This window comes from Rhododendron vialii, chromosome 6a, assembly GCF_030253575.1.
Source record: "Rhododendron vialii isolate Sample 1 chromosome 6a, ASM3025357v1".
In the NCBI taxonomy this organism is placed as follows: Eukaryota; Viridiplantae; Streptophyta; class Magnoliopsida; order Ericales; family Ericaceae; genus Rhododendron; species Rhododendron vialii.
Window position 1 is genome coordinate 4,212,316 of NC_080562.1, and position 26,060 is coordinate 4,238,375.

Genomic DNA, 26,060 nt, shown 5'->3' on the forward strand with positions numbered 1-26,060 from the left:
ATCTAGTTTGGAACGAAGGTTCACCATAACTACATTCTCTTTCAAGTTGTGGCAACAAAGGTTCACCAGTTGCCATCTTGTCAAGTGGTGTGAGGGTGAAATTATCCCCCAGCGCACGGTCATGAGTTCGATTCCAACTAACTAGTTCTCGTGAATGAGAAGTTGTGTGCTTCGCATCATCTGTCCAACCTGCACCATAGTGGATATGTGGTTACGGACTATCCTCCTGTGGATATGATTTAGGGTGGGTTTAGATTAAAAGTAGGGAGTGACTCTTTTTTCCGTCTTTATTCAAAAAAAATTGCATTTGTTAGTTTTGTGTCAAACTTTTGTGACTTGTTGGTTCGTCTCAACAAAAAATATAAAAAAATTTGATCGAACCTCGTAATTTTTTTTGAAAAAGACAAAAAAATTAAGTCAAAAAACTGTCTTTTTGACTACTTCTCTTTTTTTTTTTTGTCTTTTTTCTAAAGAATTAGGGATTCCGATAAAAAAAAATTATGTTTTTTTGGTTTATTTCGTCGAGACGAATCAATAAGTTATAAAATTTTGACGCAAAATTAACAAATGTAAAAAAATTAAATTAAATAAAGACGAAAAAAAGTCACTCTATACTTTTTAATCTAAACCTACCCTTACTTTAAAAGGACGCTCCAGTGAGCTTAGCTCTTTCAATAGGTGGTAATGACTCACTGGTTGAACATGCTATGACAATTGAGAGCCCCTCTTCCTAGATTGAAGTTGCAATTATGGTCTCCTCCTCCCTAACCAATTTGAAACAAAAAGAAGAATTCGACCGGCAAACAAAAATCTAGTACTCCCTCCGTTACTAAATAAGTATCCAGCGTGTAAACCTAATCTTTACAACATATGCATGTTTTTTATTAAGAAAATCTAATTTTTCTTTTCACAATCTAATACAAGAACTCATTGCTATCTATCCATTTGTGAAACAAAATTAATTTTTTTAACGAAATAAATGTATTTTTTTAAAGGCTTAGATTAACATGGCGGACACTTGTTTAGGGGTTCTATTACTTTGTTTATACAATTGTTGTCCGGCTGGGGATGTAGCTCAAATGGTAGAGCGCTCGCTTTGCATGCGAGAGGCACGGGGTTCGATCCCCCGCATCTCCAAATCTTTCCTTTCCCCGTTTTGTCTATTTTCCCTTTCACACTACGTGGCTCTCTTGAATTCGTTTGAAAATAATCAGTTCTTTGTTACGGTTAAAGGTATTTTACAATATACTGTACTATTTTTTTAAGAACTCAATTATTTATGGCAAACTTTCTTTTTATATTGATTTAGTTGAAAGTAAGTCTTAGCTTCTAATCTTTTCCCGTTTTATTTAAATCAAAAAACAGAATGTGATGTCTCACATTTGTAACTTTGCTTATTACAAATTAAAGTGGGAGTATTTTTTGAGCATTGTTATTAAATTTGTTTATCCACATTCATTTGCTTATTACAATAGAGATACTTTAAATACACTTTACCTCAAAAATATAGATAGATGCGCATAAACATGCATCAAACGGGTTCAAAAGTAGTATGCAATATAGAGAAGATGAGGGTATTACTCTCAGTACACAAAATCTATCGTGGTACTATAAAATTTTGTCATAGCAATAGCAGCAGCCTTTAGCAAATAACCAAATTTCACACATTTTATAACCAAATTTAACAATTTTTACCAATAATCAAAACTCAATAACCAAACTCAAAAACACCCCATATTGAAATCGTCTCATCGAGATGAATAATTTGGTGTGGTCAGATGCGTGATTGGAACTTGTTTGTAATTGGACAAATGTGCATGGTGATTGTGGGGGTTTTTTTTTTTGGTTAGGGATGCAAAAATAACCAATGTAGAGGTAGAGGTTATTTAGTTTGATTATGAACAAAATGGATAATCAAATACTGATGTAACACATTTTGGTTATTGGTTTTGATTATTACCATTGCGGATGCTCTTATGCCCCCTCAAAAGCTATTGAATTCCTTATTTGGTTGGAGTGCATCTAATCGTCTAGGTATTTGGTGTCTTTTGTCCTTAACTTTGCATTTTTTTCCGTTTGAGACTCCTAATTAGATATCTGTTAAACAGTTTAAAAGTGTCGCTGTTGCATTAGGCCATGCATGTGTTAGAATGAAAGACAGTAATTGTCTTGTGATTTACCCGTTTTATATTTGTTAGAAACGATTAGTTTGATTTTGTCCAAATTCTTAGTAATGATTTCCGTTTTGTAAGTGCCGCTGGACATTTATTAATACAATCTTCTCACTTCTGACCCAAAAAAAAATTGTAAGTGAAACTCAACACAAATTACGAAACGGTTTCCATAAATGATGAGTTATTGGATTCCAGCCCGTTTCCAACTAGGAAAATAGAACTCAGATCTAACCGGGTTATGATTTTCCAGTACAAACCCGTCACCAATCAGGAAAACAATTGTTTCCAAACATGATTGGTTACTAAATTAATTCCATCTCATGACCAACTAGGAAAATAGAATCTTGATCGGGTTATGATACCATACCCGTATAATTGCACAAGCATTGGCCAATTTATTTATATTGTTCCCACCACTATTTATTCTTGGTGCCTTGCCTTTAGAAATTTCAATAGCATCATCTGTTCAATCGCGCGTTTTACATAACTTAATTATTCGTGCTTGATTCTTTTTTTGGATCGTTTCGTCAGATTATGGACGACATGGATGGTGGTAGATATGCTTATAATTGCCGATTGGACGATAGCATCGGTATGCCTAAAAATTTATCGGAGAGGTACAATGGCTCTGTCATCAAGTTACAGTTCTGTAATAAAGTTGAAGCACCTAACGGCGACGTTCTTGGAGTGCTGAAATCCTTTAACCATGTATTTGCCATTCCTCGACAAGTATTTCTGGACGACGATGAAGCGATGGAATTCCTTTTGTATATATTGCTACGTGGTGTGCAAATAAGAGAAACATTCAGGTATGCTGTGATAGATGAGGCACTTGGTTTTGCCCGATCGTTGGTGAACGATGCTACCTATGCGGGCAAGGAGATGCTTCCGATTCTTGTGGATTTTGTGGTTAGAGGACCTTGCAAAGACCCGAGGAGAGTGAGCAAGAGGCGATCGCCCGGGCTTCATGGGAGTGCGGTGAAGCCACCGTTCGAGATGGTGGTATGTTTGCTCTGGGGAAGGGTAGGAAAGAGTTAATGAAAGTCCCCAAAAGCCCAAGCTGAGGCTGTGGGGGAGTCTACCCCAAGAATAGAGTAACAGAGAGTAACTTTGGCTTTTATCGTTTTGGGGTCTCAAAACTTCTGGGCACGGTCTTCAATAAATTATTTTCTCTATCTATCTCTCTCCAAATTATTTAACCCAAGAAGTACAATTTGAAAACTCAAAAGTACAACGTTGCGGGCTTGCAGCCATGCTATCAAAGTTTGCTTCCACGTTGTCTAAGTTTGAACCATGATGTCCAAGTTTGCGGACATTCTATTTAAGACCCTATTCCGCTTAACTTTTAGTACTTCTAGCACTTTTTGTCCTTATTTAAAAGGAATTCACGTTTGTTAATTTTGTGCCAAACTTTTGTAAATTATTTATTCATCTCAACAAAAAAGTAAAACAATTTTACTATTCCCCAAATATTTTGAAAAATAACTGTTTTTTAACAAAAAAAAGTCAAAAAAGACGATTTTTTTTGGCAAAAAAGTTGTTATTCCCAAAACAATTGGCTAAAAGTAAAAAAAAAATTAATTTTTTGATTTGTCTTGACGAGATGAATTGAAAAACCAAAAAAATTAGGCACAAGCGCGATAAAAATCAAATACGGACTTTTTCTATGTTCAGAACACCACCTAAGTTTACGTCCAGACTCCAGATTGTCTATGTTCGCGGCCACTTTTCCAAATATTGCGGCCGCTTTGTCCAAGATTGCGGCCGCTCGTGTCGTTTCCCCCCTTCTGATTCCTTGCTTGCCATAACTTGCGATCTTCTTCGTTTGGTTCCCCTGTCAATCTGAATCCATCTTCAACGCCACCAAAAGAGATGATCGTCGAGCTTTCTCTCCAATCCCAACAGCACCTCCTACACTGTTGCACTCCCATCTGTGGAGAAGTTTGGGGTCCTCCCTCTTCTTTTCTTTCATTAATGTTGACTGTAGAAATTTTCGACCCAGAAATTTTTGCCTTTTCTGAACATGCTGAACATACAAATTTGGGCTGGTGGGTAAATTTTGTTTAGGGAACACCTGTTTATCGAAGTGTGATCCATGTAGCTTTACTTTACAAATTTGGGCTGGTGGGTAAATTTGGGTTGGTGCAGAAGCTGGACTGTGGTTGCTGCCACAGCCTTTGGTAAGTTCCAATGTGAAGAAAGAACCCAAGCCTATTTGTATTTAAAGCTTTATCTTAATTTTCTTTCTAAATTTTAGGCATGCAACCCCTTATCTTTTCATTGTACATCTTTCAGCTTCTCTTCACAATAAGGGTTTGATCCACCTTTTTTTAGGGTTTTGATATGTGGATTCTGAAGTTTTACATGAATGCAAATTATGCAATCCAACATTAGAGAACTGAAGAGAAATGACTTTTTACCATGTTTTATGATATGGCTCTTATTCCATTTCAATCCCTTCATCATAGTCTGGTTCATCTACTGCCCCATGTCTATTGGTCTGACAACGATTGATAATAACAACCGGTGATGAACTGTTCTAGTAAAGAAAGACCACTTTGTATGCATCAACTACTTGTGTTCTTTCTTTAACAGAAGAGGTGATCACTTGGAGTAGTACTCAAATAGCTAGAAAAAGAGTTTGCGGGAATGCTCGAATGGAGGGGCATAGATAAATAGCCGAGAGATGAGGAGAGAACATTAGACATTTTAAGTGTCAGCTTAACACACAGGTTTGGACAAAGTGGATTGATCAGTGTGAAGAATGCACCTGCACTCATCCTATCAAGTGGGAAGTTGTTATTTTTCTTCCCCTATTGGATCCTTAAGCATGCCAAGATGCGAACAGGTCATCCACAAAGCCTTTTAACTTGGCTTCAATTAAGTGAATGTTCATTGGGTTTCGTGATTAGTGATAGTAGTAAAATGCTGGATGTTACCTGACTCATTAAGGGGTAAAGGAATTGTTCATGTTGAGTTGCAGTGCATATTATTTGAACAGCCAACATTTATTTGGTTAGGCATTAGTTTGTAGACCTTTGAACTAGATAACTCATAGTTTCGTGCGACAGACCCTTTTAATTGAAAGACACGTTGTGCCTTTGGGACTAATCTCGCATTTGAGTTGTTTTCTATCTGCATTTTTTACTCCTCACACGATTTCAGGTCCTTCACCTCTCTCAGTGCCTTGACAAATGAAACTGAGATTCAATTTCCTTCCAGTATGTGGGTGTTGTGTATACAACGGAACTGTTTTTCGCTTCTTGAAATCATTTCATACTCGACAGTGTATGGTAGGATTTTTTTCCCTTGCCTATTAAACTATCATGTGATGCTCATGGTGATCGTCATCCAATATTGACTTTTTGTAGATGGTTGTCACTTGTCATAGAATAGTCATCTTTAGTTCTACTGAGTAATTGATCTAATGCCTGTGATACTGGCACCGTTCATCATTCGAGCAAGATGTGGGAAATGTTTCTCCTTCGATGATTATTGTAATGCTGCCATAGACAGCGTCCACAACTTCAATAACTCTCGCAATTCGTATATTTGACTTAGCTCTAGAGTCATGAAATAGCGATATTTTGTTGTTCTGTTGTCCAAATGTAATTTGTATTACAGAGGCAACCCGAACAAAGAATGATGCCTACACCTAAACTGTAAGCTATAATTAGACCTGTATAATATCTTGACTTACATCGTCTCTTCATGTGGTTTGATGGGTGAACCAGAAGCCTGCACCAAATACAATCGACAGCACGGCGTTCCATCTTCCGGAAGGGTTTGGAGTGATCTGGGCAAACTGCGAAGCTTGTTGAACAGATTCAGCGGATCATGCAACAGCCCAAAATGAGCATCCGGATCCCCAATTTGCGAAAGATTAACATCAGAGAACCCTAAAGATGGCAGGAGATGATCGGGCCAATCGCTATGGAAATGGTACATGGCGCTGGAAAGTGTGGTTGATGGCTTGTTCATGAAGTCTGCTAAAAGTACTGTCTGTGTCACAGTGCAATTTTCCGCTATGATCTTCAATACTTCCATGGCATGTGAGTGGGAGAGGTAGTAAAGAAGGCCCTCAAGAACCCACACTGTATTCTTCTCTGGGACAAATCCGGATGTCTGAAGTTTTTGAAGCCAGTTGTTGTCTGTGATATCGGCTGCCACTCTTTCTAGAGATTTTGCTGTCATTCTCACATTATTTTTTGATGCTGTTGCTGCCTGTACAGTAGTTGTTTTCATCTGCAGGACTTCTGGAAAGTCGACTTCAAAAACAGCAGTTTCTTTCAGGCAAGGTAACCGATACGCCCTTGCGTCCATTCCTGCAATGTAAGGTTACCATAGTCTGCTCAGAATTTGCTTTTTGCATTTAATTAAAGAAATGAATTTTCTGAATCGTGTTTTCAGTTTGTAATGAGGGAGGCTGAGGTGAAGAAAGTGCAAGTGCAAGTGCAAATGCAAGGGTGATTTTAGTGATGGATTTTTAGCATGCATATCTTTTGTTGCATTCTAAGAAGCATAGATGTGGACATGGACCCTTACATGGACACAGATACAGACACAGGACACGGTAATTCTAAATAACTAGGAAGACGGATACGGTGGGGGACACCGCAAAGAATATGTATGTATATTAGGATAGATACTTAGTTGTTATTCATGTGAACATTCCATCTGCAAACAACCAAAGCTAAATTTTTTATTCTGTCCTAAAAAGCTACACGTCAAACGAGGGTTTTATTTGGTCACAAACTCACAATTAATTTGCTCATACTATTCCCTCATATATATTTTTGGAATATCATGACCCAAAATAAACTTTCAATACTGTGAATCGATCCCTACCATGTTTCCATCCGTGTTCAAGTTGAGACACAGGTGTCCCCGTGTGTACCTGGCATGTCGCGTGTCCCCGAATACGGCAAGCAGTTAGGAGTGTCGGTGCTTCATAAATTGCATCCGATGCCTTTGTTTTGTGACAATAACCTTTCTAGAGGTGATCAGTCGATTTGTCCTGAACTTGTTGGCTCCAGAGCTTCTCCCTGGACCGATGTACAGTCACTGGAAAGAAGCCATGTGCTTCCTTGGTAATGTACATTATTGCCTACTTTAAACATATGTTACCTGTAATGCGAATTGTGCTGGCATGAGGAACGGGAACTGAAACGTGGTACACCACATGCCTAAGGCATGTGGTAATATAGCTTTAAACCTGTTAACCACTGAATACATGCTTCGCGCTGACCGTTTAACTCTATGCTTTGGAGTTTGGAAAGTACATGTGCCTCAGGGATCATGATAAGTGCTTCTGTGCATTAGTTTAGTGTAATGGGCATAGTTGTTAAAATCTTACGATACGGGATACGTATCACATTCTATATCTTTTTTGTATAAAATTTTTACGATATTGCGGCGTATCCTACGATATTATTGCGTATCCCGCTTCACAGCGTATCCTACGATTACTTACAGAGAACAAATCATACCATATTTTAAGAAGTGGAACACCAAATGCATACTGATCTTTTCATCTAGTTATATGGTCATATCCAAATCATTTAAAGAAAACCCAAACTCAAAGCTCGAATAAAATAAAGAACATATTTCGATCATGTTTTACGTCAATCAGAAAATGGTACTTTTTCTCTTCCCTTAGAGACTTGGATTTTTTCATCCCAAAAGCATTTTTTTCATATATAAACAGTTATTTTTCAAATATACACCAGATTTTTATACTATAATTAAATATAACTATTATTTTATTGCCTATTAGCTTCTGTTAACGTATTTTACGATACACGATACGTATCACGATACGATTCATGAAACGAAATAAACGATACACGATACGTATACCGATTTGAAAACATTTACTAATGGGTAGATTCCTTTTCAAAGCTTAGTGGATGAAACATACATCCGGAAGCAGGGGAGTACTTTCCATGATGCAAGTGTTTTTGTATTATCTTCTTCTCATTGTCAATTTATCCACACACACACAAAAAAAAAAAAAAAAAACAGAAAACATTTGCATCAAATTTCACATATTTTTCGTACGTTGGCTAAATTTGTCCAATTTAGGTACAGAAATGCAACAAGAACCAACCTGCACCAAGAAGAACCACCTGTGCCTCGCCTCCACCAAACGACTCAATCGCGGCTTCAATCTTGGCATCAAACCACAGTGTCCTAACAGCAAGCATCACTCCAGACACCTCCTTGGCATCGTTACACCGGTCTTTTCTTATCTTCTCGTAAAAGCTCCTCAAGCATGTCTCTCCCGCCAGCAACTCCGCGAGCGGGTCGTGTATCACGTGCTTCCACAATGCTCTCCCGGCCGCCATCTGGCACGCCGACCGCCGAAGGTAATCCCAGTCGCTCTCGATCACCTCGTGTAGTTTCCTAATCGTGTCCGTGTATAGCAACTCCGGCAGCTTCAGTTCAGGCCACTGCTGCTGCTGCTGTTGTTCCTCTAACTTCCCGTTCCTTTCTTCCGACATGGTTCTTGGTTTTAACACCGATTTCGATAGACTAACAGAAGGGAAAAAATTTAGAGATAATGCACGCATTATATTGAACGATTAATCCTTCTTTTTTTTTGGCTTTTGGGATGCCCATTTTATGTACTTGCTTTTGGAAAAAAAGATGGGGGGTTTTAGGTGGAGAACTAGAGATAAGGAAAGAGAGCCACACACATGACTAATGTCTGAGAACGAAAGAAAAGAATCGTATCCAGCTTCTTGACCTTAGTATTAAGGGAAGGTAACAAGCAGTCCACGAGTATTTCCTCTCTGACTGGTCCTCTTTTTGGTGGAGCAAAAGTGACCGATAGACAATTTTACCAAAACAAAAGAAAGTGACCATGGTATGGGTCCCATCAGAAATGTCGTATTACCAGAATTGAGTGGGGTTTTTTTGTGGTTTTTGGCAAGCCAGAATTGAGTGGTTTCCACGGATTGGGGAGGTGTAGTGCAGGAGGAGCACAGTACGAGGGCGTAGTACGCGATTCAAGCCGTCACATTTCTACGATTAATAGTTCAGATTTCAAAAAGTATCCTACAAGTTAGATAAGATACTTTTAGCAAATTTAAATTATTAGATACACTTTTGAACGACTCAGATTATGCATTTCACCTTATAGTGTAGGGATATCACCTGAAGTGCAAGGGTGTTGTAGTGTATCCGTGCGCTGCAGGGTCCCCGTCCCCATTGTCTAATAGAATTGGAGTCTTCATTGTACCTGGTGGTCATCTGTTTTTTTTCCCCCGAGACTCCTTGGGGTTCAGCAAGGAATGGCAACAGGACGGGGCGGGTTTTGCCACACCCCGACCCGAAAATTTAGCCCCGCCCCTATCGGGCATCAGGTTCACCCGCCCCCCTCTTCTTCTTCTTTTTATTGAGAAAATATGATCTAGATTTTAAAATAAGTGAGCACAAACAATAAAAATTTATGAAATACTCCACTATTATAATTTAACCAAAATCTATTATCTAAAAGGAAAATGAAAGAAATAATTAATATTTTATGTGATATTTTAGTTCTAAGGGTAAAAATACAAGAACAAAAATAATTTTTTATGCATAAAGTGATTTCGCGTTGGGTACCCAAACGGGGTAACGTCAGTCCAACCCCGACCCAACCCCCAAAAATACAACAAAAATCCACCCCGATCGGGACGGGGCGGGGCGGGTTGAATTGCCATCTCTAAGTTCAGCTGCCCTCCATGTCCTACTCATTACTTTTTGATCCTATCCCGGATGCACTCCGATAAATTTGAACCGTCCATGTCGTAGATGCTTCGGTTAAACCTTCTTTTCTTTTTTCTTTTTTGCGAGGTCACTGTTTTGGTGTAGAAAAAGTGACCCATAAATGAGTCCCATTAGAAGTGGAGCATTATCAAAATTGAGTGGTTCGAACTATTTCATTGTACCCGGTGGGGTTCTGTCTCTTTTGGGTTGCAGGAGACTCCTAGCTTGTGGGGGCAATGGTTTTTTTGGATTGGGAGATGCTGCCAAGCGGGGGTGCTTGGCAGCGATGTCGAGCAGCTGATCCGTCCGTTCATCTCGAAAATCGACGGCTTGAATCTCGACCGAGTAATAGATGGTTCAGATTTTTATGAGCTCAAATTCAATCTCAACCGTTCATGCTGAGATGGACGGCCAGAAGCCACTCGGCTCGCCGCTTGGCAGGGGTGCGTTTTTTTGGTTGTTAATGCTTAGAAAGATTTTTATATTTTTTTACTACGCAGTTTACTATTGCTGGGAGTAACACGAGCAAACTGAGCCATAGCATTATTGTTTTGCGTTTTTTTTTCATCCAGGCTACAGAATGAAAGCAGTTGAGCCTGAAATTACTGCTGGCTGCCGTTTAGCTTACAAATAATGCCAGGCGAAGAAATGTCAGTGTGTTCTTGTTGGATCCGTTTCTCGCACCAGTGAATATGGCTCAGATCGCACACTACACCCTTGTACTGCACTTCTGCACTACAGGGAACCCTAGTCCAGATACGAGCGTTTCACATAAAAGAGTGAAATAGACACGAGCATTACATAAGGTTGGGCCTAGCGCTACTAGAAACTGCTGGTTACGTCATTAGGTTGAACACATAACGGATGAGCAGAATGGTCGTGATTGGTAAAAAGCCGATAAATGAATCAAGCTACTCGAGTTTAAGTTGTTGCTTGCTCATAAAAACTACCTGATTGTTATGTAAAGAAACTAAGTTTGAAATCTAAATACTTTTTCGAAGCTCGTTAATCTTTCAAAGTAAACTTGAGCAAACTACTGCTCGACTTGTTTAACTTATGAACAGGTATTCACGGAACCCAATCTATTCGAAATTCATTTAAGATCTGCTCATCCATCCACTGTATTGGTTGATGGTTGGAAGTTTGGAACCTGATGAAAAGCTAGCCTGTTTGAGTTTCCGTTCCATGACTAGTATGGTTTTAAAAATAAAAGGTGCAAGATAAATGGACACTCGGATCCTTTTGGCTACAGTTGTCAGATTAATCTAATTTTTTTTGCTTCACCAACCTATTCAACAAATCGAATAGCACGCTAAGCTACGATCAACAATTTGGAGAACGTGGGGCCTTTCTTTCTCCGTCGTCTTTCTTAATAGTAAATTAAGAGGATTCATAAAATAAAATAAAAAAGTTTAATCCATTAAAGACTTTTTAGAAATGTCTTTGATACCACTCCAGGCTTAGGAGTATCCCTGTTGTTGTGCTTCGAAATTGGAAAGGAAAGATTGTGGATGGCCTTGCAAAGTCAGTTCATGTTAGGACCGGTCTTGGAGGGGAGCTCCATGCCATTAGAGCTGCCTGCGAGGTGCTGATCAGTTTGGGCCTGAAGGAAGTGGAGCTGTGGAGTCCGATAGCCCAGCAGGCAATCCATCTTAGTGTGTCGGAATTAGTGCCACCATGGGATGTCAAAGCGTTAGTAATGGACATTAGGCATTTTGCAAAAGAAGGAAATCTTCTTTTCAAGTGGGTTTGAAGGGCCGCAAACAGAGTGGCACATGAAGCTGCTTTTTTAGCTTTAAGAAATTCTCTTCCATGTAATTGGATTGTTAATCCTCCCACTTCTCTTGTACCGGTTTTGGAAAATGATGTTAATGAAAGCCTTTAAGACGTGTTTTGCGGATCAAAAAAAGAAGAAGGTACATACACTTTTCTCCGCTACGTACACTTTTCTCTGCTATTTTTTGTATTATTTTTTCTCTTTCGTATTTTGTTTTGTTTCTTTACGCGTTTTGTTTTTCACACGTTCTGACTTTCGACACAATCCATATTAAGTTGACTATTATTGTCTACAAATTCTATTGAATGCGTCATTGACTTGTTATACAACTTGTAATACAAAATATAAGCAAATGAATAGATTTTATTTTTTATTTTTCCTTTTGGTAACCTTTTGCTGTCGCGTCTTGCAATTGCTTGGTGCATTACTTCACGCGTTAACGTACATTGTGAAAGTTTGAGCATTTGAGATTAGTCGTCAATGTGGCAAGTGGTTTGGAGATTTTGAATTAATTAAGCACTTTTTTTTTTTGTGCTGTGCTTCCGAATTGAAAAATCATTTTATTTGATTAAATACGACAAATTCGTTAAAATTAACATATTAGAAATTCTAATAAGGTATCGAGAGGGCTATCATAGTCGGGTGCAAAGAAATTATCCCTATTGTGAAGTATCCTTTGGCGTTCAGACGAAGGTGTTGTCTTGGTGGGAAAACGATTGAGATCGAGTCTCAGCTTGTGAGATCAAAAGCTAGAGCCAACCCGACAAGACTATGCAATTTTTTGAGGTCACAAGATAGCGATAAAGAATTATCTGAAGCAGAGCTACTATAATATTTATCTAGAACAATACGATAGTGACGTTTTGAAAATCAATAAGGATCATACCTTTTTTAGAAAATTTGTGGCCGATCATGGAGAATTCGGGAATGCCTAATTTTCATATTTTCCTTACCTTTATCCTTAATAGAGGCGGAGCTTTAAAGGGGCGGGGGAGGGCGAAGCCGCCCTCAGTCCTCACTTTCCATCAAAAAACCACATTTTTGCTTCACAAGAATCACAACCTACCACCAATTTTTAATGACTATTGTGTTAAGTATATGGTTAAACCAAGAAAACGTGTATTTTTTAGTATTATATGTATATACGATTAATCGTAGAACACGTGTACTTTTTGGCTATTTAATACTTTCTCCGACTCAAAAAAAAAAATAGTCGATTCGTAAAAATGAGAACTTAGAAAAAATGTATTTTCGTTCAAAAGATTTCGAATATTTTTTTGCATGACGCTAGATTTTAACCATTTCTTTTCATTTTGGGGAAAAAAAATACAGATTTGTTCAAATAAAAACATATTCCCGTTTCAGTTATCAATTTTCGGATTAAACATTCTTTTTGAAATGTAAAGATTACATTAACCTTTCGAATCGGAATGGGTGGGGCTGTAGTGCATCCGCCGCACTATACGATGTAGTGCGGCTAATCTGACCATCCATTTCGGTACGGATAGCTTGGATTTAATTCGAGCTCCTATAAATTCTAGTCATCCATTGTTCAGATGAAAATCCAAGCTATCTATTATCAAGATGAACAACCGAGTTGACCGCACTGTACGCATAGAGCGGGGGTGCCGTAGCAAGAGCACCCCCGGATCCGTTCGAATCATGACTCCGCCTATGGCACTAATGCTTGTTAATCTTTCCTCCTCCTTTTTCCAAAACAGTCCTCAAATAGTTTGCTAAAAGCCCATTTTGTGCGAACGCAGCAAACCATTGGATCTTGCGTGACTTTCGCGAATTTGCAATCTCCCACAAGACCCGCAGATCCTTCTTTAGGAATCATATATATCTCTACCATCTGATTCGTCTTTCCTTAGTAAATCATTTTCTCCCTCTCTCTCTCTAAATCATTTTCTCCCTCTCTCTCTCTCTCTCTCTCTCTTATCACACTGTCAATGATAAAGATTTGGAGCGCTGCAAGCTTTCTGTAATTGGTAGCATTAAGATAATCATCTCTCCTAAAAAGAAGTTGAATTAGGTAGCTCCCAGTTCTAATTACCAAACCAACCCTGCTCGGAGCTGACGTTTCCAGACTTCTATATCAGTGGTTACTGGGACTTTTCCCAATTCCAGAGGGTAATATAGTATTTGTGCTGTATCTGTTCATATTTGGTAAGCATCACATCCAACCTGCTCCAAATGCATACTCCACCCGGCACCCACTATTTTTCTGTTCCAATTTGAAGAAAGTCTAAATTGGATCTTTGGTTAGTTTTGCTTCTGATCTGTACTTCAGTTCTATCATGTCTGTGACCTGTACATTCCCTCTTTTTTTCCCCTGCTAATTTTGTCACTGTGATTACCACTCATTTATGTCTTTTTGGGTTCCTTAATCTGGCATAGATACCCTAGTTACACGTCACTGGAATTGTCTATCATTTGTGTTTTTAAGTTCTTAATCTGCTCATAGATGCCAAAGTTTGAAGCTTTTTGTATAATTTCCATTTGTAAGAAGACAAACTATTAGTTGCTAGAGAGAGAGAGAGAGAGAGAGAGAGGGATGGCTGTAACTAGGTTTGGTCGTCAACTTCAAGCAAAAGGGTCATATGGGTTCTGCGTAAAGATGACGGCTGTGGGTGTATTGGGTCTGTGTTTTATACTCATTTGGTCTCTATTTTCCTCTTCTTCTGTGGTCTCTCAAAGGAGTACTTTTGGAGAATTTTCTGAACCAGTTTCTGCCAATGGCAAGGTTTTTGAGTCCCAGATTCGTCCCGGCAAAAACGAACCAAGAAAAAATCAAGCAAGTAAAGAAAACAAGAAATCAAAATTTGATTTTGATTTGGGAAAGAGAGACGAGAAAACGGTCAATGGGTCTGAGTCTTCTGTGAACAAGGGTGGAAAAGAAGCAAGTAATGAGGAAAAGGAGGAAAAGGGAAATGAGTCGGCTGAATCTGACGGTGAAGGGTTGCAAAAAGTGGACGGCGGAGAAAAAGAGGAAGTAGAAGCAAATGATAAGGAACAAGAAGAAGATGCAGTAGACGGAGAACGGCAATGGAATGAGAATTCAGAAGAGGATGCTGAATTGATCGACGGCGTTGATGTGGACCAGGAAGCTTTGGAAGATGGGAGCGATGAGTCAAAAAGTAAAGGGAAGAAGAAAGCGAAAACCGGTCCCTTATTTGATCCGAAAGCCCATTATACATGGAAACTATGTAGCACAAGAAGCAAGCATAATTACATTCCTTGTATTGATGTTGAAAGTGCTGGTGGAAGACTGCAGAGTTATCGGCATCATGAGAGAAGCTGTCCTAGAACTCCTCCAATGTGCCTTGTTCCTCTTCCCCTTGATGGGTATGGGACTCCAGTAAGATGGCCAGAAAGCAAATTAAAGGTGTGCATATGAGATGGTTTGATTTGTTCTAAAGTTGGGGGTAACAAACAGGTGAAATTGATTGACTTTGTCCTGTGTTAATTTTAATCTGCAGATATTGTACAAGAATGTGGCACATCCAAAATTAGCTGCCTTTGTCAAGACGCAAAGTTGGGTGGTGGAATCCGGAGAATATCTCACTTTTCCCCAGAACCAAACGGAATTGAAGGGTGGGGTTATGCACTATCTTGAATCGATCGAAGAGGTAAAGCCTTTGGATCTCTCCCCTATCTTATTCTTGGTTTTTGCTGCTTAATGTCTCTTGATTTATAATATTAGTGAGCCTTAAATAGAAGGTCTTAAAAGGAACAAAGCATCCTGAAGACGTTGATTCCCTTGACTGGAATGGACAAAATGAGGCAATTGGGGAGTGAGACTACTAGATTACTCCTATTTATTAAATCAGATAGCTATATATAGAGATTGCCGGACTTGTTGCATAAGTTATACTTAATTCGGTTATTTTTCAAGGTATCTATGGAAGTCTAGCTCAGTTCTACCTCTTCATTTATTATCATGATCATTTTTTACGCTCATAAGAATGAGTGGTTTTTGTAGATGTTACCAGACATTGAATGGGGGAAAAACATTCGCCTAGTATTGGACATTGGATGTACAGATTCAGGCTTTGCTGCTGCTTTACTTGATAAGGATGTTTTGACACTTACGCTAGGCTTGAAGGATGATCTAGTGGACCTAGCACAGGTCGCTCTTGAACGTGGTCTTCCTGCAGTAGTCAGCCCTTTTAAGAATAGGAGACTTCCTTTCCCTAGTATCGTTTTTGATGCTATTCATTGTGGTGAATGCCACACACTTTGGCATTCTAATGGTTCGTATTCCCTCATTACTTATTTTATTAGTCATTGAATTGCTCTCACTAAATCCAATATCAAGACGATTCTATATTTTCCACTCTTTCAGGTGGAAAGCTGCTTCTAGAGATGAATAGGGTCTTGAGGCCTGGTGGGTATTTTATTTTGTCAACTCAACATGACAGCATCGAAGTTGAAGAAGGTTTGGCCACTCTATGTAGTTAAAATGCTCGTTATTGGTTTCTGAATACCTAATATTATCATTTTATTCTAGTAGCACGAACCATTTGTATTTTCCACTTGACATTATGTGTTTCTTTTTTCTCATGTCTAGTGGTGATATGAAACCATTCCCTTCAATCTAGGAAACACTTTCGCTCCGAGATCGAAACCTTTGCCTCATGGGTGTAATTCACATTCTTGAGTACAGGCTGCCTGGATTGATTTATTGATGATCTGTGTAAATTGCTTCTTCCACACCCTCTTTGGGTTTTTCTCTTACATTAGTGTTCTTCCCTTCCCTATATAGCACGGACACAGATACGGATACAGATACGGGCACGGGACACGGCAATTCTAAGAAAATGAGGATACGGACACGGCGGGGGACACGCCACGTATATAAATAAATATATATTATATATATAAATACATATATACATATATTTTTTCTTTTCTTCCACTATTGATGAAGATATGTCCTATATGAATGTATAAGATTACCATGGTCCAAATGAAGGCATAATTACAATTTAACCCAAATATTTTTGAATAATTTCATATTAACCCCTCAAAATTAAAAATATATATTACATTTTCACCCTCAGCCGTGTCCCCGGCGTGTCCTCCATCAAAAAATAATAAAAATTACTGGACACGCCATGTGGCATGTCCAATACGTATTTGGGCGTGTCCCCGTGTCCAATACATGGACACGGCGCCCTTTTGGAGTGTCAGTGCTACATAGTCCCTTCCCATTATGTCACAGCGGAAAATAGTGGGATGAGCTCAACTTTCTTTTTTGACAATACATTGAAATATGCAGTCAACTGTCACATGAACCCCTCTATGCAGATGTTGCTGCCCAACTCTTCTTCTATCTATCCTTAAAGCTGTTTCAATAGGACTTAGGTTTGCTAAATATGAGGAATAAATATCTTGCTATTTTCTTTGTTTTTTAAATTACAGAATGGATGGTGATTAATATTATGCATGTTATGTTTCTTTTTATTCTCATCTATGCAAGGAAAAATCGTTTAAGCTGTAGAAAGAGGCAAGACAATGATCCTTGTGGAATCGTTTCTTATATGACATTTGTTTATTTTTTCCAGTTATGTCCAATCTGACAGCGTCTATTTGTTGGAATATCCTGGCTCATAAAGCCGTTGAAATCAGCGATGTTGGAGTCAAAATTTATCAGAAGCCAGAATCAAATGATATTTTTGAGTTAAGAAGAAAGAAAAATCCCCCTTTATGCAAGGAAGATGAGAACCCAGATTCTGCCTGGTGAGCTGGGACCAACTTGTTTTCCCACACATGCACATTTGATTCTTCATTTGTTTGTTTCATTTGTTGTACTATTTTTCTTTTCGTGCCAACAAGATGTCACATTAACTTCGGTGCCACAAAAGTAGGATACCTTCATCTTTTCTATTGAAAATTATATTGACGATTAACCTCTAAGGTAGCTACCCCAGAATATTGCTCTTGGAGAATGTTGGCAATTTGTAGGTTCCTTTATGGTGTGCCAAAATCCAGTATTGGATTTTGTTTAAGGTCTTGGGAAGAAGGTAAAAAATCACTAGCAGAACGTGAAAATATGTAATTTTCAAAGTTGTAAATTGATCCACAGAATAAGGCTATCAAACAGAGCTTCCATGGTGATAATCACAAGGATAACTTGTTAGCAAAAACTGCTTCAAATTCCTTTCTTAGACTCACAGATCTCTATTTTTCTTTTATGGAAACTCCTTATCGGTATTAGCATTTTGTTTGGTGCAGGTATAATCCAATAAAAAGTTGTTTGCACACCATCCCTTCTTCTATTGAACAACGTGGGACAGAGTGGCCTGAGCAATGGCCCAAGAGGCTGGAAACTTATCCTGACTGGATGAACAACAAAGAGAAACTGATTGCAGACACTCTGCACTGGAAAGCTATTGTTGACAAGTCTTACCTCGCTGGTATGGATATTGATTGGTCGAATATCCGGAATGTAATGGACATGAAAGCCATAAATGGGGGGTATGTACTATAAACAGTAGTACGTGATCATGCTTTCTTTCGGTTAAACTACATTGTTATTTCTGCTCTTTGTTCTTTCAACTTCTTTGGCAGAGGTTTGTAAACCTCATAGCATATGATTTTCAAGGTTTTTCTTTGCCTCTTTTTGAAATTGCAGATTTGCCGCTGCCCTCTTGCAAAAGGAGGTTTGGGTGATGAATGTGGTCCATGTGCATGCACCAGACACTCTTCCCATAATATTTGAGCGTGGTCTTGTTGGTGTCTACCATGACTGGTGTGAACCTTTCGGTACTTATCCTAGATCGTATGACCTTTTGCATGCTGATCATCTCTTCTCAAGACTTAAGAAAAGGTAAAAACTGAACACATTCCAGTTAAAGGCTTTCTTTGTCCTTTCTGTTCTCTTTAGACTATTCTACTGTTTTGTTGGTATATATCTATGTACAACGTTTACCCTCTATTGAAGGCTGCCTCAGTGTCCTGTCATGTTGTCAACAGAGACATGAGGAATCTAGTCATTCCAAGACCACAATATGTAGCGAATCGGCCCCCAATATTGCAATTTGTACCATCTGGGGCTGTACCTCGGTGGTTTAAAATTGTTATGTAGGTTCTAAGCTCGCACTTATAGGACACCTTTAACTTCAGCGATGGGGGACACGTTCGTGGAGTTCAGTTGTAGTCTTCCTCTCACTTCATGTGTCTTAGCCTCAAGCCTCTAGAAATCTTGACCTTTGAGTGTGTACTAAATACATCGCCACTGTCACTAACATAAATGAGATTGATGTTTGAATCTTAGAACTAACTTGAGAATGTAAGCTTTGAAATGCTATTACTTGTGGAACTTATCGGATAGTGCTTGTTACAGATTTTACGCATGTGTCATGCTCCTATAGGCAATCATCAAAGCTATCTCTGTGGCTTGGTGTATGTTACTTCAAGCAATCAGCTACAACCTGATCCATTGTTATCAAGTTGCTGAAAATACATGCTGAAAAATCGAAACTACTTTCCCATCTGCTATTAATATCAGAAATTAGGCTTTCAAATTCATTCTACTCTCTTCCTCATTCTGAATGGATGGTTTTGCAGGTGTAAGCAGCCTGTAGCAATAGTTGTGGAGATGGATCGCATCGTAAGGCCAGGTGGTTGGGCTATTATACGCGATAAGGTGGAGATTCTTGATCCACTAGAAGGGATTTTCAGAAGTTTGCATTGGGAGATCCGTATGACCTATAATCATGAAAAAGAAGGTATCATGTGTGTCCAGAAAACCATTTGGCGGCCTTGAAACTCAGTTACGCTTCCTGCGTTGATTGACAGTAGTCTCTTGGAGGTTATATTCTTCCCATCTCCAAAACACCAACGCTAATTCAAAATTTTCCCCTTTTTCTGTGTTCCATTGTAGTAGGATAAAGGATAAAGATTCTGTTGTCAATTTTGTGAGATATATGAGATAGAATTTTTCATCATTTTTTTAACAGGAATAGTTAACAGGATAGGACTCTTCATCATTTTGTAATTGTTTTTGACCCGACAATGTACGTACTGAATGAATTCTTGGTGTGTTTTGTGACTGCTAACAGAAATGAAAAACACTTGTACCTAGCAGCAACTGCAGTAATCAACTCCTTTCTATTATTTTGCTTCATTTCTTGGATGACCGTGTTCTTCATTAGGTATATATAAGCAACAATGCAGTTTCATATCCATTTTTACTACTGTGTTGAGCTTCATTTGTCTATTTACTCGTTTCTATGCTTGAGAGGGTACCGGTATTTATTCCCTGTGGAGATGATTTCGATTAGATGGAGCAGATGATTTCGATTAGATGGAGCAGATGATTTTGATCGTATTAACTCTGTTTAATCCTCAGCCATTCTTTGAAGATTTCAGAAATGTGCTGCTCGGATTTTACTAGTATGTTCCGGTGTAAATTTGTGGCTATTTTCTCGTCCTTGTAAGTTCTCTTCTTTTGATAATTCTCAGTCCTCCTCAGTTTTCCTTATCGCTCGGTCTAAACCTGAATGAACGAGGAGGGTTGTTCCTTTCTTTCTATTTTTTAACATAGGGTTGTTTGTGAGAACCAGAAAAACATCGTCGGATCCCCTAATAGCATTGCTTTAGTTTTTACTTATATGCCCCTACATTCTGCCATATTTATTGGATTACCTTTTGCTTATTGGATTTACCATTTTGATAAGAAATGCTTAGGTTGGGCAAATGGAACCTTATGTCATTGACCTTGAGTTGAGCCTCTGACTTCTCTTCCAACTTGCATGCATATCATTCTTTGACTTTAAGCTATTTAATGGAGTAGTATGAAAGTTTACCAGTCAAATTGTTACGTAATTATGTTGATTATCTTTGCTGATTTCGATATTTTGATGATAGGCCACTATATTTTTAAAAAGCAAAAAAAAAAGCATACGAGGGACCACAAAGTCCACTATGCAGTCTCCACAATCACTTTTTATGCTCTGCACACAATTGATCACAGTTTGGTTATTGGGGTCAAGTCGTAAGAAAATAATTTCTGGTGATTTTCTTAGTTCTAGCGTCGATAGATTGTCTTTGACCAGACCGAAAAGAGAATTAATTTAGATGTGCATAAAACTTACCTAGACACCTCTGACCGTCGGGAAAAAAATATAACCTCAACTTGTCTTATTTTTGTCTGACTCTAGAATGGTTAATTATAAGGCTCTATATAGCTCACAGACTAGTTATTGTCACGTGCTGTGTGGTGGTAATATATAAAAGTAGAAATTATTAAAGTCTATGTGTAGGATGATGCTGGGACATTTCTCTTATAATAAGCGTAGTTGCATCAATCTTGGTAAAAATAGACGAAGAGATATTATTTCTTTCCTTTATATATTAAATACAATAGAACAAGTATTTAAATCACATTAAGCCTAAACGATAGCCCATTAATTAAGGAGAAAAATAACTATAAAAAAAAAAAACCCAAGATAGAGGAGGAAATAATTCATACTCGCTTTTGGCAAAGAATCGATTCTCTAACTTCTCATTTGAAAGTGTACAAGAGTTGCCAACTAAGATAATTTCAATTGGTTGAGATAATATTTCTTGAATGCTCTTAATTTGGTTAATTTTTCAGAAGAGAAAAAAGGTGGAAACAATTGGACTGGGTTTAGCATAACTTTTATTATTGGATTAGTTTTCATAAAATTCCCATATTACAACTAAGGAGAGAGCACAAGCTTCCGGGAGAAAAGAAAAAAGGAGAGAGAGAGAGAGAGAGAGAGAGAGAGAGAGAGAGAGCACAAGCTTATCCTTTTCATGGCGAAAATAATGTCTTATGGGGCATAGCTCCATAGAATATAGATCACCTCATTCTAAATCCCCCCCCTTTACCAATGAGGGGTTAGGTTTAGTTGTTGTAACTCAGAACCTATTTGTTGTTGTAACTCGGAACCTAGTTGGACGAGGCCCAAGTTTGAGTCCTCATGGTTCTTTATAAGGGTTAAACATCCTCTTCATACTATTCACATGCGATGAGACTTTAGCTTTGGTCTCAACGTAGGTGTGGTGGCAGTGGCGGAGGAACATAGAGATAATGGTGGGCTGTCGACCCCACTGGCTATCAAATTTTCATAGAGATAGGTATAATTTTTTGCCCCATGTTTACTAATTTGACCCTACTTTAAGGTTTATTTTTGCCCCAATCAATATAAGGGTTTTGTATTAAGGAAAAAAGGTGTCAAAATAGACCAAATTCCCAAATGTAGCGCTAGTTTGTTCGTTCCTCAAAACAAATCAAGAGTTTCGTTCATGATTTACACATAGTTCAAATTTTCGACCCCACTTATTGAAAATTCTGGCTCCGTCACTGTGTAGTGTATATAATGGTATAGTGTGACAAGAAATATGTCATCCATGCACTTCTATTTTTACCACCACATACTTTTTTTTATACTTACATACCCCTTATATTGTAAACGGAAAAAATTTGGAAAGGGCAAAAGTTTCGTAATTAAAAGTATTTTTCACTTTTCACACGGAGTCCATTTGGTACCGAGACTCCTTTAGAAAATATTCCCTCCATCCGGATTTAATTATTTCTAGTTCTATTCTAACCGGCTAAAAAATAGGTTATATCTTTGAATCCGTAATGAATTTCATATCGAATATGGATCATATTTGATATATCTCGATTAGTTCTATAATACAATATTTTCGAAATCACGTAAAACATCATAAATTGAAAGATACAATCGATTGAAAAATGACACGAATTTCAAAAAATAACTATTAAATCTGGACGAAAAGAGTACTTGTAAAATAGGTGCACAGAGTGACAGAGGTAAGAAAAAGAAATTGAACAAGTGCTTCTTTTTTAATCATCGACATCGAGAACAAAAAAAAGCTTTTATAGTACCACTAGTTATAGTTATCCAAATCCAAACTAGATAGCGTAGGCCACACTGAATAATTGTACTCCATACATTTATGAGAAATCTTTTGTGCTGATATTTTTGCATTACTGACTTGCACACGAGATAGAAATTACGACAATGTTGCCACCACACAAAGATTTTACGCACACTCACTCACAATAGGGTCTCACATAGGGTTCGTGTGTGTGGGACTTCAGTTTGGGTTGGACCGGGGACCCTATTGAATGTTCGTGTGTAAATATTCGTATGTGGTAAATTATATATATACTTTGATTTTCCTCTTGAAAAGAGACCGGAGTGACGACTTTGCTTATTTTTTTTCCCTTCCCAAATTCATTTTGACGAATTGAAGGGCAAATTTTCGTAGTCATCCCTGTAATTTTACGGTTGTCTCACTTTCGTCCCTCTAGTTTCAAAGTGCTCTAATTTCGTCCCTGTAGTTTGTTTTACGTTCCAAATTGGTAAAATCGTTAACACCGTTAACGAAACTAACGGAAAAAAAAAATAAGTGTTCCAATTTTCAATCCGTTTGAACCGGTACGAAGATCTTATTTTTTTGATCATTTTATCCTAAATGGTCGTAATGAATTTTTGGCTCTAAGGCCTTTCAACAAGCACCCGTAGACTCCTTATTTAGTTTTAGGGCTCTCTTAGGGTGCTCATTGAAAGGCCTTAAAGTCAAAAATCCATTATGACCATTTAAGATAAAATGATCAGAAAAATAAGATATTTGCACCGGTTCAAACGGATTGAAAATTGGAACACTTATTTTTTTTTTTCCGTTAGTTTCGTTAACGGTGTTAATGATTTTACCAATTTGGAATGTAAAACAAACTACAGGGACGAAATTGGAGCACTTTGAAACTAGAGGGACGAAAGTGAGACAACCGTAAAACTACAGGGATGACTACGAAAATTTGCCCCGAATTGAATTGTACATATTTGTAATCTTGTAATTAAAGATCATCAATCATGTCCTATTATTGTGTTGATCAAAGACCGATCAATATAATCACAATATGTATACGTTGAGAAAAGATCAAAACTATGACCGAAAACCGATCACCATGAACTTTCACATGGTTAATTGTCTCCACGAGTTCAGAAAATCGAAACACTTCAGTCATCCGAAAAGGTCTCGAAAATAGATAGATAAAACATGACGCTTCCATCCAAATTGAAGACTACCTGCACTCTTTTAATTAGAATGTGGATCTTCTCCGCTAAGGGCCCGTTTGGCGTGTGAAGATGGGAGGCGTATAAGAGCCTTGAAGGAATAATCTAATTCGGATCCATTCTACTGTAATATATCGTGTTTGGTCCATCCTTTGCACCTAGACTACTTATCTTGCGGATAAACCCAACCCACGAACTTGGATAAGCTTGTCCGAGTGGGCGAAATCATCGGAGTGCCTCTCGAATCTCCCCAAACTCTTTTTTGTATTCTCATTACAAGGAGAAATAAGTAAACTCTCACATTATTTTTTTATCCACCGCTTCTCATTCATTCATTTCAGCTATCGAATGAACCCTTCTTTGCTAACTCTCCTTGACCAATTCCCCCTTATAACACATCAACATCCGTATCCACCCTTCTATACCCCTAAATCGTATTCGTCTCCCAAACGAGCCGTGATTGTTCCAAACAATTGCTCGAATTGTCTCGCAAGAATAGATTACGTACACAAAATTTTCTTAGAATAGTACTAGTAGGGCTCGTTTGGATAGGGTATTGAGAAGGGGTAATAGTTTTCTCTCCTCCTAAGACCGTGGGCCCAGGTTTATCACCTGGTTTGACAACCCAAAAACGCAGGGGTATTAGGTTTCCCCTCTTCTCTTGTACCGGCTAATACCCCCTACAGGGAGATTATTTATGAGTGAGTTTTTGGGTGTTATTAGTTAATACCCCGAATAAAGCCGAAATAACCCCATCCTTCTCCATTTCAACTATAAAATAGTACGAGTACTATTTTATCCCCTCATTTTTAATAATTCATCCAAATACATTACTACTTAATCATCCTTCATAAACATCACACCAATATGAGTTATTCTTTAATACTGCCTACTATTTTATCTTTCTTCATAAATAATACTCACAATTTTTATCCTGCATCCAAACGAACCGTATATTCTTGGGTTGCAATAAAATCTTGTACTATGCCAGACAAATACTTGACTGATGCTCAACCCTTTCATTTACTCCATTTGATCCTCTTTATTGACTTTCTGTCTTTAGCTCAGCTGCCCATTCGGACATGGTTGGATGCTTGGATGGCCACCAAAGATACACACAGAGGGGAGGGAGGGAGGGAGGGGGGGGGGGGGGGGGGGGGGGTCTTCTTCCTCCTGGGGGGCTGTGCTCTGTTTGATAGCAGACAGTCGGCAGAGGTTTCCCTCCACGCGCTGCAAAACACGTGGTACCTACTCCCGTTTAATACTGCGACGCACCTCACGTCAAGACATTCCCAATCGACAACTATTGGGGCGTGGTCTCCACGCGACTGGTACTGCGAGTTGCGAACAAAATTTCCTTTTTAAAAAATTACTGGAGTTAATACGTTTTCCATAGTGGCGCAGAGCCACTGTCAGCCAAAAATATTACACGAGTCGTCTTCTTGCCCTTTGAGAACATTTTCAGTGCCGGGTGGGCACGGAACACGCGGTGCCCTGCCCAATCTCGGCCGTCCCATGAAATATTGGACGGTTCAGATTTGTTAGACTTGGCAGATTTGTTAGACTGCCAAGGGGTATTTTATTCATTTCACACTTTAAAATTGTCTAATAGATCTATCCAACACTTCATTGGATGATCGAGATGCGCACGGGCACCACGTGTCCTGTGCTCACCCGGCACTCCCCCTTTCCCAAACTTCAGAAAACAAAAACAAAAACAAAAAATGAAACATACATCTCCAATTTTCCAAAAAAATACATATAGAAAATTCTCTCACTGCTCAACATTTATAACTCTTTCCGTCACTCTCAATCTCACCATCCAATAGTATTTTGAACGGCCCGAATTTAAAAAAAACTCTTCCAGGAAAGAAAAATCCTTTCAGGAAAGAGTTTTTTGATGTTGAGCGGTGAAACAGAGTAGTAGACATAGCATTGAAATAAATAGACCTAAGAAAAAACACACTCCATCCATCCTAATTTAATTGTCACTTTTGAGAATTCGTATCACTTTTCAATTGATTATATCTTGTAATTCATAATATTTTATATGATTTTAAAAATATTGTATTATAGAACAAATCGAGATCTATCAAACAAAATTCATATTGAATATAAATTTCATTTTCAATTTAAAGATATAACTAATTTTTTTATCCAGTTAGAATAGAACTGAAACAAATAAATTAGAACGGAGCGTATAGTATTTTGAACTTACCAATTTCCCTGGAAAATTTTTCTACACTTGCAACTTTCCCTATCATTCTCAAACTT

General features: G+C 38.3%; 2 protein-coding genes, 1 long non-coding RNA gene and 1 other non-coding gene across 6 annotated transcripts; 3 read left to right on the forward strand and 1 right to left on the reverse strand.

Annotated features, from left to right (window-relative positions):
- Positions 1–1,064: 1,064 nt before the first annotated feature.
- TRNAA-UGC (transfer RNA alanine (anticodon UGC)) lies at positions 1,065–1,137 on the forward strand. The gene has a single exon. It is a non-coding gene; the product is annotated as a tRNA-Ala (tRNA).
- Positions 1,138–5,700: 4,563 nt separating this feature from the next.
- Positions 5,701–8,889, reverse strand: LOC131331040 (uncharacterized). Its single transcript, XM_058364847.1, has 2 exons — positions 8,284–8,889; positions 5,701–6,499 (listed from the first exon to the last, which is right to left on the reverse strand). Exons 1-2 carry the CDS (start codon positions 8,744–8,746, stop codon positions 5,871–5,873), a joined length of 1,092 nt encoding a protein of 363 aa, XP_058220830.1. The 5' UTR covers positions 8,747–8,889; the 3' UTR covers positions 5,701–5,870.
- Positions 7,072–8,168, forward strand: LOC131331041 (uncharacterized). Its single transcript, XR_009201299.1, has 2 exons — positions 7,072–7,514; positions 8,062–8,168. It is a non-coding gene; the product is annotated as an uncharacterized LOC131331041 (long non-coding RNA).
- Positions 8,890–13,428: 4,539 nt separating the features above from the next.
- Positions 13,429–19,897, forward strand: LOC131331042 (probable methyltransferase PMT28). Of its 3 annotated transcripts, none has more exons than XM_058364848.1 (9): positions 13,429–15,091; positions 15,186–15,335; positions 15,689–15,959; positions 16,052–16,144; positions 17,274–17,448; positions 17,944–18,186; positions 18,344–18,538; positions 19,279–19,522; positions 19,773–19,897. In XM_058364848.1, exons 1-8 carry the CDS (start codon positions 14,261–14,263, stop codon positions 19,475–19,477), a joined length of 2,157 nt encoding a protein of 718 aa, XP_058220831.1. In that variant the 5' UTR covers positions 13,429–14,260; the 3' UTR covers positions 19,478–19,522; positions 19,773–19,897. The 3 variants fall into 3 exon arrangements, with proteins under 3 accessions (XP_058220831.1, XP_058220834.1, XP_058220832.1); XM_058364851.1 differs by having other exon boundaries at positions 19,799–19,897; XM_058364849.1 differs by having other exon boundaries at positions 13,619–14,207; positions 14,243–15,091; positions 19,279–19,801.
- Positions 19,898–26,060: the final 6,163 nt, after the last annotated feature.